General features: G+C 34.7%; 1 protein-coding gene across 4 annotated transcripts in view; it reads right to left on the bottom strand.

The window, feature by feature from the left end:
• Positions 1 to 362: 362 nt before the first annotated feature.
• Positions 363 to 16055, bottom strand: part of ITGB8 (integrin subunit beta 8) — a 72040-nt gene continuing 56347 nt past the window's right edge. For 2 of the 4 annotated variants that reach the window (XM_081079864.1, XM_081079866.1), the window contains 7 exons: positions 15184 to 15318; positions 12306 to 12711; positions 9693 to 9918; positions 8294 to 8400; positions 5136 to 5299; positions 4930 to 5039; positions 363 to 4850 (listed from right to left, as the gene is read on the bottom strand). In XM_081079864.1, coding sequence (XP_080935990.1) covers positions 4793 to 4850; positions 4930 to 5039; positions 5136 to 5299; positions 8294 to 8400; positions 9693 to 9918; positions 12306 to 12711; positions 15184 to 15318 — 1206 coding nt within the window. In that variant the 3' untranslated portion in view covers positions 363 to 4792. Of the gene's footprint in view, positions 5040 to 5135; positions 5300 to 8293; positions 8401 to 9692; positions 9919 to 12305; positions 12712 to 15183; positions 15319 to 16055 lie in introns of all 4 variants that reach the window. The other 2 variants (XM_081079867.1, XM_081079865.1) reach the window with 2 other exon arrangements.

Genomic DNA, 16055 nt, shown 5'->3' on the forward strand with positions numbered 1-16055 from the left:
TATATTACTGATAATTTAAAAACATTTCTAAATTTTTTTGCAGAGGTTTAAATAACTTTAATGAAGTAGCTGGTAAATGTAAAATAGTTTTTAAGGTATGTTAAATATACACAAAATGAATTTCTATATTAATATGTGCAAATTTGTATTTTCTTATAATTTAGAATTAAAATATTTTATATTCAATATTCTTAATAAGATTTATGTACCATACTTGTCATTGTGTGAAATTAATATCAAATCACATTTATCTGTGGTACAGTGTAAAGTTAGTAAAAGTTCTTTATAGATGTAAATCACATTTTCCATCCTTGGTGAATGCAGTGTTTTTTTTTTTCTTTTGTTGTTTTTTTTTTATTGTTGGTTTAAGTAATTTTAACTGAAGTAGGTTGTAGAGGTTAGAAACCTGATTAATAGAGTTAGCTTACAAAGATAAATTTTATGCAGGAAAATATTACAGGTAGATAAAAGAGTAGTGTTGTTACCGTCAGGTATTTCATTAACAGCTGCCCAGATAGCTGAACAATTGTTTAATATAAATCTAATAATTTAAATACATGGTTTCATGACAGTCATTACATGGGCCTGAAGGCAAATTTATCAGAGGCAAAGAAAACAATAAAAAGAACAGGAATGTTAAAGAAGAATAAAAAAATAGGACTCAAAGGGAAAGGTTTTTTTTCTACAGCACTGATTGGTTGTATTATATATTTCTCCTGTCATTGACATAAAATATACAAGATTCTGCAAAATCTAATTATAATGGTTTCTTGTAATATCCTTCCAGTTAATTTGTTTAAAAGCGAGATGATATTGTAAAAGTATTCTTTTCAAAGGAATAGAAAGAATAAAAATTTGTTAACAAAACTTGGAAAAACCAAATCATTCTTGACAGTTAAGTTAGGATTTGCAGAAATCATAGACACTAGTATAAAGTGTAAACAGGAGGCTGAAAGAGCTTTAATAACGTACAGGTGTGCAGGAACTGAGCTCATAATCAGAGTCAGGTTCCAGGTTGAACTGTATGTGATTCAGTTGTCTTGAAAACTGGCTCATATGTTATCAAATGAATTCTCAAAGATTTGTAAGAAAGGAATGTGCCTATACCCATGAACATTTAGTTAAAAATGAATTAGTGTAATATTTATTCAAGCACACCTTTCAACACTGCATCTAACATGCCAATGATTTCAAGATACATCACAACTTCAGAGATGTCATATGAAAAAGTGGATGGTTCATAATCAATGAAATAGAAATATGTATAATCAGTTATCCATAAAGTATTTTTCATAAAGAAAGTAGAAAAAGGAAGTGATCTGAAAGAATGCTAGTAGTTCTATATTTCTTTGAAAATACATTTTGGTTTGCATTGTATGAAATGGAGTTCTTAAGGTCAATATTGATAAGGATAGTCATAAATTAAATGTTAAAATTAAATAATACTGAATACAATATGCATATGCTTGAACTCCCACATAGCTATATTTCACTTGAAACTTTTCTTAAGATATATAGCTCTCAAATGCTTTCAAACTGAAAGAATCTCTAAGAGTTGTGAAAATTTTAAATTCTTAGTTTTTAAAGGGTCTGTCTTTGTTCAGTGCATAGATTCAAATGAGTTTTAAAATCATTAAGAGACATTTGGAAACGAAGAACATCATACCATTACATTTGGTTATTTTTTCACAATTAGGCTTATTGAGTTTGAAGTTTTAGGGCAGTCCCTTAAGAAAACTGAGCGGAAAAAAAAGAAGTAAGGAAAGGAAGTAAAAGCCATTAAGTCTAATTTGCTATACTAGGTACCTGGAGGAATATAATTCAATGAAGAAAAATTTTCATAGTTCATCATAAAAATATTTCATTGTCTCATGGATACCTGTCGTCATACATAAGAATATCTTCAATGAAGATTAAGTATATATTTAAAATATTGGGAATTTATTCTTCAGTGAAGTGTTGCATCTGATGCATACACTATTTTTAATTGTGAGTTTTGAAAAATTCGCCTCTAGAGAAATCTATCCTGTTTAACTTTAGATTTCTTTAATCGTTACTAACCAAAGCTACATTGAACATTTAGGACATAATCAGATTTTTGGTGAACTTTTGAGTCTTATATGGAGAATATCTATGAGTTTATAAATATTCATAAATTTAAAAAAGATTTCATGCTTATAAATCCATGTACAGTGCAGTGTAAAGATGTCCCCAGAGAAATAACATGCATACAGTTATATTGTAGTGTGTGTATGGCACATTTCTAAATCATTACATACTTTAGGGCACAGAAATGCTGTCGTACCAAAAGTGGTCAAGTTCTTTGTTAACCATTTAAAATTTCATTATTTGTGTTTAACGTCAGTGAATCTCAAAAGGCTCCTGTGGTCATATTAGTTGAAAATAGGCTCTATTTACAAATATTATTTAATCTAAGAATACCCTGTTTTCCCTTACCTTTTAATTAATTCTAACTTGACAAATATTAATTCTCTTCTCACAAGCCATTATACAAGAAAATATCAATTATTCAAGTAAAATATAAGCTCTAAAATCCTTTAGAATTAGATTTTTAAGTAAAAAAAGAAAGCACAAGATATCATAAGCATAATAACAGTCATCATTTAGCATTGAACTGCCTATCAGGAAGTTTGTTCCTTCCTGTGATAACAGCCTCGGTCCATTATAAATTAGTGCAAACTAATGAGAGTGTAATAAACCCTGAACTTTTAGGGGTTTCATTTTATTATGCTTTTTTGGGTAATTCATTCCACATGAAAATTAGTTTATGTACATCGTAATTACGTAATTCTTTTTTTAAATTGTCAGCATTTGAATAAATGGATAATTTCTTCTTTTTCCTATTGGGAGTCTGTCAATTATCCACTTATTTTCCTTTTAAAAAAGGATGCTCTGTGTGACAGGCAGGCTGCGATACGATTTTTACGTTATCCTTGGTGATCCAGGGCATCTTACACAAGTGAGTCACAGTACTGAATTCTATTTCCCCAGTCTCATCTAGGGAAGGAAATACAGTTCAACTTAGAGTCCTAATTGCTTGGCTTTTGGGGCTGGCTAATGGAGCTGTTCTGTCTGTTGGCTCCAGAACAACCTGTTTTAAAATGCTCATTAGGGTAGAATATGAGGTGGGGATTTGTCATCATTGAAATGCAAATATCTATGATTAACTCAAGTGCTGGAAGATAGCAAATCTGGGAAGTTAATTATAAGAAGACATTGTTGTCATAGGCAAAGCTTTGTACTGCACACAGAACTGTTGGACTTCTAGCCAGTAAAACCAGACTAAGTCTGTAGGGATATGGTAACTGTGAAGAATTTTCCATTGGGGAAGGTAAAAAGCTCAAGGTCTCTGTATCAATCTCTGGGGCTGAGCTCTGCACAACTCTAGGGGATGCTGTTCACACAGGCTAAGGTGCGAATGGGTTTTCCTGTAGTTAGCTCCTCGAAGTTGATTAGCAGGAAAGATTGGAAGCCAGTCATGGCCAATTCAGTTTGAATTACTCTTTTCTGCTTTGCTTTGAAATTTTCTCATGCCCATATACTTAAGACTTTAGTAAATCCCATTTAACAATACTTGCCAATTGGATATTTCAAAGACTCAAGAGGTAGAATGATATTATACAATGAACACTAGTCTGTCAATAAGAAGATAGGAGTTCTCATTGAATGCTGCCACTTAATCAGTGGGAAGATTTTTGAGAAATCATTTAAACTTGCTGAGTCTTGTTTCCCTGACTAACTAAAAGGGTGAATTAATTAGCTTATTTCTCAGATACTGTCTGTCCTCCTTCATTTGCAGGCTTTTAGAATTCTGGCAAGTGGTGTTGAAGTCTTACAGGGAAATAATATCCTTAGGCTTCATGGAAGGGCAAAAGTAATATAGCTTTTAATTTGAAAAAATGCTAATAGTTACTTGGAGTAAATATCTGAGAAAATGTATTAAAAAATGTGGCAGTTTGTTTGAGGCAGAGTTTCTAAATGTCTTGTGAATTTTAACGTGATGATTAGCTAAATGAAGTGATGAAACAGTCCATCCAGTTTACCAGGTAAGAAGATATAAAACTCCACATCTGCAAACAAGGAAACTGCTCAAATTTTGATGTGAAATAAAAGTGTCCCTTATTAAACATTCAGCTTTTAAAACCAGTATTCTAATAAAGTGACATTGTATTAGGTTTTTACGGCAGTAGTAACTTAGCACTTATTTAATCCAGTCATCTGTGACATAAATTTATCCTATAAGAAAGAAAACCAAAATATAAAAGCAAAGAGGAGAGAATATTGGATTTAGTATCCATCTTGTCAAAAGAAGAAAACGAACCACACGCATAAAACTACTCAGTTTCAAAAGCAATATCCCTCAAGATTTAAGGTTTCATCTCTTCACCTCTTGAATGAGTGAAACACTAACCATTTATTTATCTGGCTATTCTTGTCTATTCACTGCCAATTATTGAAGTGTTTGGCAACATTAGTATAACTGCCTTTGCATGTTCCATGCAGGGATTACTGTACCCTTGTAGTGATACAATGCCCAAACTGTCTCATAGCATTGCGTCTCTCTGGGAAGCATTGGAATGGCAGGTACCTGTAAAGTGTAATCAGTGCTCTTCAGATGATCTACATTCTATGCTGACCTAAATAAGTTATATATTACAGTAAAGTGCTACAATGACACCAGTCTCAAACAGTAGTAAGACACATTTTTTTCTCTGAAAAATTCAGCAGCGATGTGAGTCACATGGTGATGAGGATGCTTGTCAGTCTTCATTCAAGTCGACCACCAGCAGCTGGCATGATCTGGAACAATCTGTCTCCTCCTGTGACTTCTAAAATTATAATTTTTAGGAGCAATTATTAAAAATCCAGTTTCCCATAAAGTACTTTTTAGCTTTTTAGAAGTTGCACCTGAAAGTTTCATGAGCATTTAATTTGCTGATATCCATTTTTATTTCTTCAGGTTTCTCACGTCGGTAGGTTACTGCTCTTGTGCAAACACTTTGCAGAATCAATTTGTCCTTGATGGAGAAGAAATATTATCATTAATTAAAGACCTAAATATTGGAAGTAGACAATGACATACTGATAGTAATTCTTTTTTAGAATTCACTGACCTTTTTTGAGGCCGACACCCTGTAATCTGCTGAGGACTTTATTTTATTACTATTCCATTGTAATATCACCTGTCTAATGATAAGGACTTTAAGCAACCCAATCAAGAATGTAACTATGAAAATGATGAAAAATATCCTCAAGTAGCTTGGGCTAGAGAAACATTCTGTAATGAAGCAAAAAAAAAAGAAAAGGATTAAAATCTACGATGAGTAAATCAAAGGATTCCAACAAGTAAACAGTGTTCACCATCTCAATTAATAGGACCAGAGATATTTGCATATCTACATTTTTAAAACAGAGGACTGCCATTGCTGTTGATTCAAAGAGTGAGCTCTCTAATTTTTATTAAACATTTATTATTAAAACATTTTCAACATAAAACTCTTTTGGAGAATAGCCACATTAAGGTATTTTATAAGAGCATTTGTTTGCAGCGTGATTCTTTCTTTGTACTAACAGGCATATGTTCAAACCCCTTAACCAAATATAATTTTATCCATGACGAAGAGAGATAGTCTTTGTAGTTTGTACCCTTGATCACTAGTGGAAAATAGGATTTAAAAAATTATTTAACAGCTCTACTCATTAGTTTATATTTCTCTTGTTATGCTTGCTCTTCATTTGTTGCACACTAGTAATGGGAAATAAAGTAAACATCTGCAGAATCTAAATCAGTACTACTGTAGTAGATGAATAAATATTTCCTTTGAAGTTTCAGTGTAACTTTTCATGATTATTATACATAGCTTCTCCAGGAAATGGGAGCGTCCAATTCAGGACAATAAGCAATTCTCTTCCTTCAGTTTTTATGAATTTATTTTTTGCTTGTCTGTTAATCCAACCTACCCTATTTTGCTTCTAAAAATTCCACTGTGTATTTTTTCAGGAATAAATAATTACTAGCTGGAAAAGGATATGCTGCCTTAAGAGGGGGGCATTCTAGGTCTCTGTTTTAGCACTAGGCCTTTGGTAAACTCTAGCTGGAAAATCTACAGACTCTGTGGCTGCCAGAGGTATTACCCAGATCCAAGAGGATCATGGTTGCGTAATACGGAAGTATTCCACAGAACTCACCAGCTGCCCCAGACTCACAAAATTACCTCCTGGTCTAAAGAGGCACGTGTTTTCTGTGTATTCTCCCAACTTTGGGGACTTCACGTAAATGTCTGAAGGTCTCCCTGGGGCCTTTCAGGAGGGGACCTGCCAAGGCTGAGAAAAGCAATCACCCAGTCATGGGTGATTTGTGTCTGACTCGCAGGGATGACCAAGCATGCTCTTGAATAAGCTGAGAACTCAGTAACAGAGGCAAGAGCTCCTCTCCAAATGGGAAGACTTAGAGCCCTGTTTTCTTTTGGTCAATGGTAAGATTCCTTGAAAGAAAGCTTAAAGGGAGGCTGGAAGATACTGTTTGGTACAGAAGCACCAAACGCAAATACAAGTTACCCTTTGTCACAGATCTCACACACACAGAGAATCCAAGATGCACTATCCAAAGGGGATGCCCTTGGAGCCTTCCACAGACCCTATCGTTGTGACATGCACACCTTTCATCCTGACAGACTGTCATTTCCTTGGCTGACTTAGAACTACTCAATCAGCTAAGGCAGATTCTTATAGGGGGCACGTGGCTTGATCCCACTTACTGGCTTCTCGCCTAGTAGGAGCCTAGCCAGAAATACCAAAGAACACCCTTTAAGTGTGATTGAGTGGATAGATAATAGAGGTGGCTAACAAATGCTCTTTCCCTGTCCTTGCACAATAGTTGTGAAGGAGAAGGGAGTACCCTAGCTACCAGTGCATTTCACAAATATTTCTAATGTGTTAGGACAGAGGACAATTTTAGGGCCCAAAGGTGTGTGCATTTTTAAATGTCATTTTGGATAGCCAAACATTGAGCCCTGGCCATAACTATCTTCATAGTTTAGGTCAAACAAGGGCTTTTCCTAAGGAGCTTTAATGGAATACTTTCTGTAACCACACTTAGGTCACAGTAGGTTTGTTTACTTAACATAATAAATGACATGTTGACAGTAAGGGCTCTATTTATTAGAAAAGGCACTTGGCTTTTTGGAGTGATTGCTACAGCCCCAGCTGGCAGCACATGGGCTGTTTTCAGAGCCAAATTCATTATGGGCTAAGATCACTGTAGATGTGAAGGAAGAAGGAAACAAAACTGTGGAGAAAGTTTATTTTTCTGTGCACTCTCTCTAAGAGCTGGAATTATTCTTACAGGTTGGAAGAGACACTAGAAATAATAGTAGCAGTATGAATGTTTTTGGTGAAAGCATAATTTCAAGTTTATTTCTAAGTCATGAGTAGCATAACACCTAACATCTGACAAAGCAGGGTGCTACCTTTTCGGGTTCTAATGAACTATTGTTTTAGAATGGTCTTTGGACATAGCTCTCACATGTTTCTGTTGTTTATGTGTCATCTTTAAATTTACGTACCTCTTCCATTGTTCATTGGCTTATTTAATCTTACACAACTCTGAGGTTGGTATGATCGTCATTTTACAGATGAACAAACTGAGGCTGAGGGAAATAGTGTAAGAGGGCTGATATTTCTTAGGTACTAGTGTCAGGGACTTGTCTTAAGCTAAGTTCCATGCCTTTTTTGTTGTGCCACCTTTATAATCACTCACCCTATATTTTATTTATATTAGAATGAAAAATACCAGGAAGGAATAGCCCTTTTGAAGCTATGCATCTCGCAAAAGCAAATACTTAATTTTTTGGCTTCACCTGAAACCTGTAAGTAAATGTTGATTTGATACGAGGAAGGTTAGAGGTGGAAGCAAGTTTGGGTTATGAAGGATAATTATGGCTCCATAGATCTTGTGTCTCAGGGTGAAACGGACTTTACATAGGAACCTCCTACTCCTGGCTCACTGAGGTCTGTCTAGAAAATCTGTTTGTGTACTTCCATGGAAAGGCACAGCATGGAAATTTAGCCCAGATGGGAGGTGTAATGATTCAGCCAAACCAGGCAAACATACTCGGCTGGTTTTGTAGGATACCACCCCTGGGAGATGGAAAACATTGGTCCAAACAAAGCAGTTGGTCCTTTCTTTAGGAAGTTGATTCTGGGCCCTTTGGGAGAACATGATTCACTACAGATACTTTTTCAGTGACTCGATTATTAAGCTTTGGCTCACCTGACGCCTGGTCCACATAATGCTGTTCCATGAAAGCACATGAGGTTTTACATCGATCAAGTATAACTTGAGACAGATTGTGAGGGTGAAGACATTGCACACAATTCCTGTAAGGGGAAACAAGTGAAAATACAGAGTATTTAATAAGGTTGTAGCCTGTCATATTTTCAACAAGAAATAAAATAGAGTACTGCTTTAGGGACAGCAGCTTTGTAAAACTGGGAAAGAAAGCTATGACACTTATTCGTAATCTTGGCTGAATTTAGTGTCATGGCAAAGTTACTTTCTAACCATTTAAAATAGTTTGATAATCAAAATAATGATTTTTTTATCTTAAGAAAATCTCTAGGAGATGAATAAGATACTGTTACCACACACAAATCTAGCCTACATAGATGTTTTAGAAGATAGATATTAAGACACTACTAGAAAAGTTTTGCAATGAATAAACAGTTCAAATTTATGTTGAGTTCATTAGAAATAACTACATCATTATGTTTACTGCATTTCCAAGAGAGCATAAATTGCTATACGTAATTTAAAAAAATCAATCCAAGAAAGTGAAGGTCTTAAAAATTTGAATAAAACAAATTGGAAGGCACAGTGAGGTTTAGAGAGTGGTCTTTGAGCAGGATTCAAACTGTTATTGGACAATTAATTCTTGGCACAAAACAATGATGCTATCTTCACTTAACATATCACCTTTTATTTATCCATCATGTATTTCTACAGTGCTTAATAACCGCCATTATTCTTTATCTTTAATAAAAATACAACTATAATAATAGCTAACATTTTTTCAATGATTATGCACCAAGTACAAAGTTTTTTTTAAATTTATTTTTTTATTTTTTACATGAATCATCTAATTTAATCCTTTCACAGAACTACGGCAAGTCATTATTATTAGTTTCCTCACTTTCAATATCAGGAAACTGAGAGACAGAGATTTTCAACACCTTGCCCTAAGTCTAACAGCTAATTAATATCAAGCTGAGGAGCAGGCAACCCCAAATCATCCCACTGTATACCTTAAACTTGCATAAGGTTTTATGTCAATTATATCTCAAATAAAGCTGGGGGAAAAAATCCCCAGTGAACTTTTACAAACACTGAATATTATTCTTTTTATAAAAAAAAAAAAAAACTAGCTTAAAAAAGCTAAGGCAGAGACTGCCTACATAAATTCTGATACTTCCACAGCTATCTGGTGGCCAGACACTGGAATCTAAGCCTTCTAATCCCCAAATCCCCCATTCAGTTAGTTTGTAGCATGATGATAACAATTTGTTATGAGAAGATCCAGTAACTTCTAAGATTAAGGAAAGCAGAATAAAAAAGGATAAGCAAAGCTACAATGGAAGACTGCGTATGTATGTTTGGATCAGAGAACACATACCAGTTTTCGTTGCAGGTTGTGTGACACGTGGGGCAGTGTTCACAGAAGCGGCCAATGCTCCTGGGATCGGTGCACTCACACCTGCCGCAGACACACGTGCCTCTTCCACTGCACACTTGGCCCTTGGGGTTGACACAGTGCTGGGCCGATGTGGACGGGCACTGGCACCGATCCCCTTCCCAGCCACTGAAGCACCGGCATCTGCCCGCTTCACACTCCCCATGCCCTGCAACAAAGACCCCCAAACCTGTTACCGGGGCCATGGACTTTGTAAGCGTTTCCAAACGTGGATTCCGCTCCCAGCTCCATGGAAACACACTGCCAGTCAAGTGAATGGAGACAGCCTCATTGTCTATTTGTCTGAGAGAAACAATGCCAGGACGCAGGGGTGTCTGTTTTCGAAGCCGTCCTATTGTAGAGACACTCCTGAGACTGCTGTGTGGTGTGGACAATCGTGAAGTCTGGCCTGCTGCAGTGGCTGCCCGACAACTTGAAGGTCACCGCATATTCGGTTTTAAATGAAAAACACAAAGAAGCTACGAAGGCTGAAGTAATGTCAATTGTCTGACTTGAAATCCGAAAAAAAAATGGGTATTGGATTAATAGCTTCTATAATTTATTCTCCTAGTCTCTTGTGATTGCCAAGTGCCTGGGATAACTTCAAAGGTCCATGAGGCAAACCCTTCTAGAGCTTCAGTTCTGCTACTGCCATGTTTAAAGATAAAATCTCCAGGGAAGTTGAACTAATCCTTTCACATCTTCAGGACATTATTTTGAAGATTGTGGGACATGTCGAAAGTGTGCTGTGCACTATCAGGTGGTAATGAGAAAGTGCAGAGAGAAAGCGAGGCAGTAGATAAGTGTGTGTTGGCATCAGGAACAAATAAGTTGAGGAAAAACACTGGTTATATATAGTTAGATGGATTTCAGACTGCAGAAGTATCCAAAACTTAACGTGCTAATGTGAACTACAAATCTTCAACAGGGGGTACATTTTACAGGGTCATATAGTGTTTCTGCAGCTTATTTAGCCACAGACATTTCCCTTCCTCCCTCCCTTCCCTGTCTATTCTCCTCCCTCCCTTTATTGCGGAGCACCTCATAGGGTAACTGTTCCATTGAGTCTACTGTTGGATCAGCTCAATTTGCTAACTGTAAAACTAATGAGGTCCAGGCCAAACAGACGCCTGCCAGACCCTGTTCCCCGTAAGCAGGCTGCACGTCGAATCCTAGCCAGCCGACCTGTGAACATGTGTTTTTATTCTCACAGGAGACTAGTGAAGAAAATGCTTGTCAGCCTACAGTTTGCGCTTATAATTTATACACAAATAATTCAAAGCAGATTCTCAGCTACCCGTGTGTCAGTAGTACCACAGTCATATAGAAGAGCTAGTACATGGCTTTTTGATATTTTACTATAAACAGAGACTGGGATTCTCACTGTATTTCACGCTTCTTTGAGAGATTGACAGCTGTGGGAAATGATCTCAGAATTCTTTCTCTTCCCTGTTCCAAACAGGGTTAGCTCTAAAACATTAGCTGATAATTACTGATTTGTTCTAAAGTCATCTATAATCTATTCTGCCCATGAAATCAGGTAGAGCTGAATAAACATTTGAAATATAAAATATTTCGTGTATATGATCGAATAAAAAGACAACTTCTATCACGTATTTATGATATAGGGCAAATTTTTAGCTTACATGAGAACAGAAAATTAATTTTGTATAGATTTTTTTACTTTCCATCTGCTTATGACAATGGGATAATTTCAGTTCATCAATAATTTAATTAATATTTGCTTACCAAAAGGCCAACACTAAAATGACATTTTAACAGTAAGTAGATTTAGCACACTGTCACAGAAAAATCAATTCATTTAAAAATAATAATTTGTATTAATTTTTAAATGCTGCATAGATTTTCCTGGAATCTAACCTCTAGGTGGCAGTAGACTGAATTAGCCAAAAAGTGGTTTTGATATTTTCATTTTAAATGATTTTATTTTAAAATTTGGTCTGTGTGTGGCCTCTGGGATTAATCTTCTAGATTACTTATAAAACCAGTATTTTCTTGATGAATGCTCTCTCTTGACAATTCTGTTACTGGCATTGTTCCAAAAATAAACTGGAGAGGTTTAAATTACTACAAACTTGCTATGCTGTCTATAATAATGCATTAAGAATTTTCCAGTGAATGAAAAGTATATTTTTGTAGCTCACTATCTTCTGAGTAAATTGGAGCGAGTGGCCACTTACGAGAATGAATCAGATCCTTCTAGAAGAATACCCTGATTTATAGAAAACCTGTCAGACAGCATCAGCAATTTCCTTTTCTGGTATATATTTTTACAAAGTCAAGGCACACTTGATAATAAGAATTAATTTTTGGTTTGTATTATTTTTCAGTATTTACAAAATGATTTAAAATATAAGTATCAGAATCATGTGGTACAAATCTCTTGCCATGCTGTAATTTCACAGACTTTGAAACTTTGAATATTAAATTCAGATTCAGGGTTAGTAATTATAAAGCTGTGATTTAAAGATACTTTACCACATATGGTAGTTTAATAGTGACTAATAAAAATTGCATGTATAGATTTATACTCACCAGCACAAAGATTTCCGTGGTGATACGGACAAGAAAAGTCATCCTTTTCACAGTATTTTCCATATACTTTCCCAAGCTTAATTCTGTGACACAAACATTTCCCACAAATACAAACTCCTCGACCACTGCAAACAGGTTGATCTTCGTGTGACTTGCAACTCTCAGAAGAAAATTGATCTTCATCAAAATGACATTTATTCTCATCACACTGGAAACACTTGGAATCCAGAAAAGTTTCGTCAACACACTTTCTTTTAGGTCCGCTGCTGTCCTCACACTGACAGCTGCAGTTTTTGTGTATATGAATTTTAGTGGTTTCATTGAAACCAATAGGTTTGATTATTGCATAGCTTTTTCCTCGTGTGACATCACATCTTTCCATTATAACTGTTACATTGAAAAGAACCTAAATTTGGGGCAGGGGTAAAAGAAAATATATGTCTTGATTATTTTTATTACCAATATTATATCTGTTAATGATATTTTCAATCAATAATATTCTATCTTCCAGAAATTAATATTTATAATTACACATGCATTCTCTTTCATATATAGATGTAATATCCCTTTTTAATTTCATTTATTTCCTAATTAATAAACTAGAAGGTTAAAGGACGCAATGACTGCTACTTGCCTGTATTGAACCATTAAATGGACAGAGAGGTTCAAGACTATTTGAAATGTCAATTCCACTTTTGATAATTAATTTATATCCTTAATTGATTTCTTAGCAAACTTCAGAGAGACTAGACCATTTTCTCAATTCAGTCCTTAAAATGGGGAAGCAGGGTTACAGAATATTTGGCATTAGGAATAGATCAGATAAACTAAAGGGCTTCTTCTATACTGGCTTAAAAACCCCGAGATGGGATGTTCAAATGAACAACTTTTATTTTGTTTCTATTTCCTAGGGGTCAAGTAAAGTTTCAGAGTTAAATTTTAGTTTATATATGGTGTTAATGGAGGAAAACATGAAGCTTTCTTTGAGTGACTCAAGGAAAAAATATTTAGGACTCTCACTCTCAGATTTTCAGATCTCACTCAATAAAAGGTCATACATTTGTCTCAGTGGAGATGTTAGCCCAGAACTAAGAATCTGGGCTGGCAGGAATTGCTTTCCTCATGAAACTACAGAATTTCTTTCTCTTGCCAATTTTTTTTCTTTTTCTCTATTTTTTTCTTTTTGCAAAACATGATTGATTTAATGTGTCTATATTTGTTATTCCATCTTATGATCTTCAGGTACTTTGGCAAATAAGATTATATATATTTTCCATATTAGACTGAGATCCACTACAATTTAAAAATAATTTGTGCTAGGCTTTTTGCTTGGGATGGATATATAAATGAATAGATAATATGGATGTATAATATATATATGGATATATATCCATCCCAACCAAAAGCCTAGCACAAAAATATTTGTGTGTAAACACACACACACACACACACACACACACACACACACACACGTAATGATATAAAAGATCTAAATTTAGGCTTATATGTTATATATGCATTAGAAATTAGAATCAGTCTCACAATATTAAAACTAGTACAGTTGGGTTGTACTTGAAATGTTTTTTTGTCTTTAAAAATGTTAAGGATTAACAGATGTGTAGGATAATGTGATCACTGCCAATATTAATAATACTGCAAAACTCAGGGTTTATATAATTAGAGGTCATATGACTCTTCCTGAGAGTTAAACTGTTTATACTATTTGTTGAATGTGAGAGCAATAAAAGGATATAGACAAAGGGAAAAAAAGTAAGATATAAGGGAAAACATTCTGCCAAAACTGATTTTGAAAGAACAACTTCTAAGAAGGTAACCCTTACTCACAAAGTAACTTAGTGCTATTTTTTGTTAGTGTACAGTTTCCTCTAATGGGAATCAAATATATATTTTGTAAACTATATAATGTCTTTTGAACAAAACCCAAGGAGTGATTATGGAGTACCCTCAAGAACTAGGAACTAGCAAAAAGTAATTTCAAATGTACAACTTGTTGGAACAACTATACTACCTGCAGATTCTAAACTTATCCATTGGTGAAAAATATACTGAAACTAAAGAGAAAGGAAGATTCTCTTGTATTCAATCTTAGAATCTTAGGATGTTTTATCTCTTTCAGTAACCCTTTTTAGTTTTATCTATAGCATTACATTAAAATAATAACATCATAGAACCTTAGAGATGGAAGGAAAAGGGATTAGAAATCTTGTAGTCCAAGCTATTCAGTTAAAAATGAGGAAACTGATGTCTCAAGAGGTAAATGACTCACTGAAGATGTCTTCATCCAACAAGAATTCCCTTCAAAGGCATATTTCTGTGTGTTTCCTCTCTATTGTGCTAGTCCTGGGAGAATCCCTATCACCCCTGGTCCTGTTTCCTGATGCCACTATAATCGAAAATGAAAGATTTTGAAATACTAAGTCTTTATCAACTGTTTCATCACTCCCATTTTTTTCTGTGGCTTATTAACCTTCAGTTTCCTAGTTACTCGGCGAACTTTCAGATTTGATACCAAAATGGTATTATCATCATCATAAGTATAGACACTACTTGTTTGAGGAGAGATTTCTTTGAGGAAATGTGATATATAATGGCTGTAACATCTAAGTTTAAAGTTATTATCTTTAAATAAGTTTTAAATATAATATGTATTTATTTTAACTCTAGAGTTGGAGAGAACAGTCAATGTGTTAAAACAAGTAGGAACTTCACAAAGAGACAGTAAAAGTTACTCGAAGTGTAAATAAGATCCTTTGAGTCAGTAGCAAGTAAAGTTTTTCAGAATGGTTTGATTTTTCTGTGAGAAAGCATGCCAAACAACTTAGTTTATTTTCAATGGGAAAACTGCGCACCCACATACTTCGTCATTGCTTGTCACGTTTCTGCATCCGTCTGTGCCTGGCTTTCTGGTCCCATCTGGACAGATGGCAGTAATGTTTAAATAGACGCCTTCTATCTGGTTTTCCACCTGAACTTTCACTTCTGAAATAAGTTTCTGCAGAGACATCATTTTTTAATTGTATACGATAGCAGTTTTCAAATGTAAACTAAATAGAATCAAGCTTATGAAATCATTCCAGATTTAACTAAATCAAAAAGTCTCTCTATAAAAGGATGAATAAAAACAGTGTTTCCACATCATGATCTAATTACATTTGAAATACATAAGAAATACTGAAGGATTACACTATCTACATTAAATTGCTCTGTTTTCCTTCTGCATATTTCCATGCCTGAGCATTTTGATCACTTCAAAGATAAATCATACTCAGCCCGTTACAAAAATAACCATTTTCAATCCAATAATATTTATATTTTGTGATAAAATTTAAATAAAACACTGAAAACACATATATCATCACAGAGGGTAAATCATTACAGCTTAAAATCTGGAACATGCTTCTGACATTTATAGCTGTTAAAGAAACATTTCAGTTTCAAACATGTTAGACTATCATGAAAGTAAAAATGTCTTCTTGAGACAGAATTGAAAGGTAAATTTTTGGGAGGCCATTTCTATACTGTAGGCATAAGAATTACCTGCCAGATACAGTCCTGTAAATTCTTCAAGCATGGCCTAGGATTGATTGTGTCAGTCAAATTTGTGCCAATTCTTAATACTGAAATAACACCCCTTACTGAGCAGGAAACCACTCATTTATGCAATCACTCAAGAAACATCTATGTAAAGCCTATCATGTATCAAGCACATAATTTCTTCCATCACAATCT

This window comes from Rhinolophus hipposideros (assembly GCF_964194185.1).
Source record: "Rhinolophus hipposideros genome assembly, chromosome: 18".
In the NCBI taxonomy this organism is placed as follows: Eukaryota; Metazoa; Chordata; class Mammalia; order Chiroptera; family Rhinolophidae; genus Rhinolophus; species Rhinolophus hipposideros.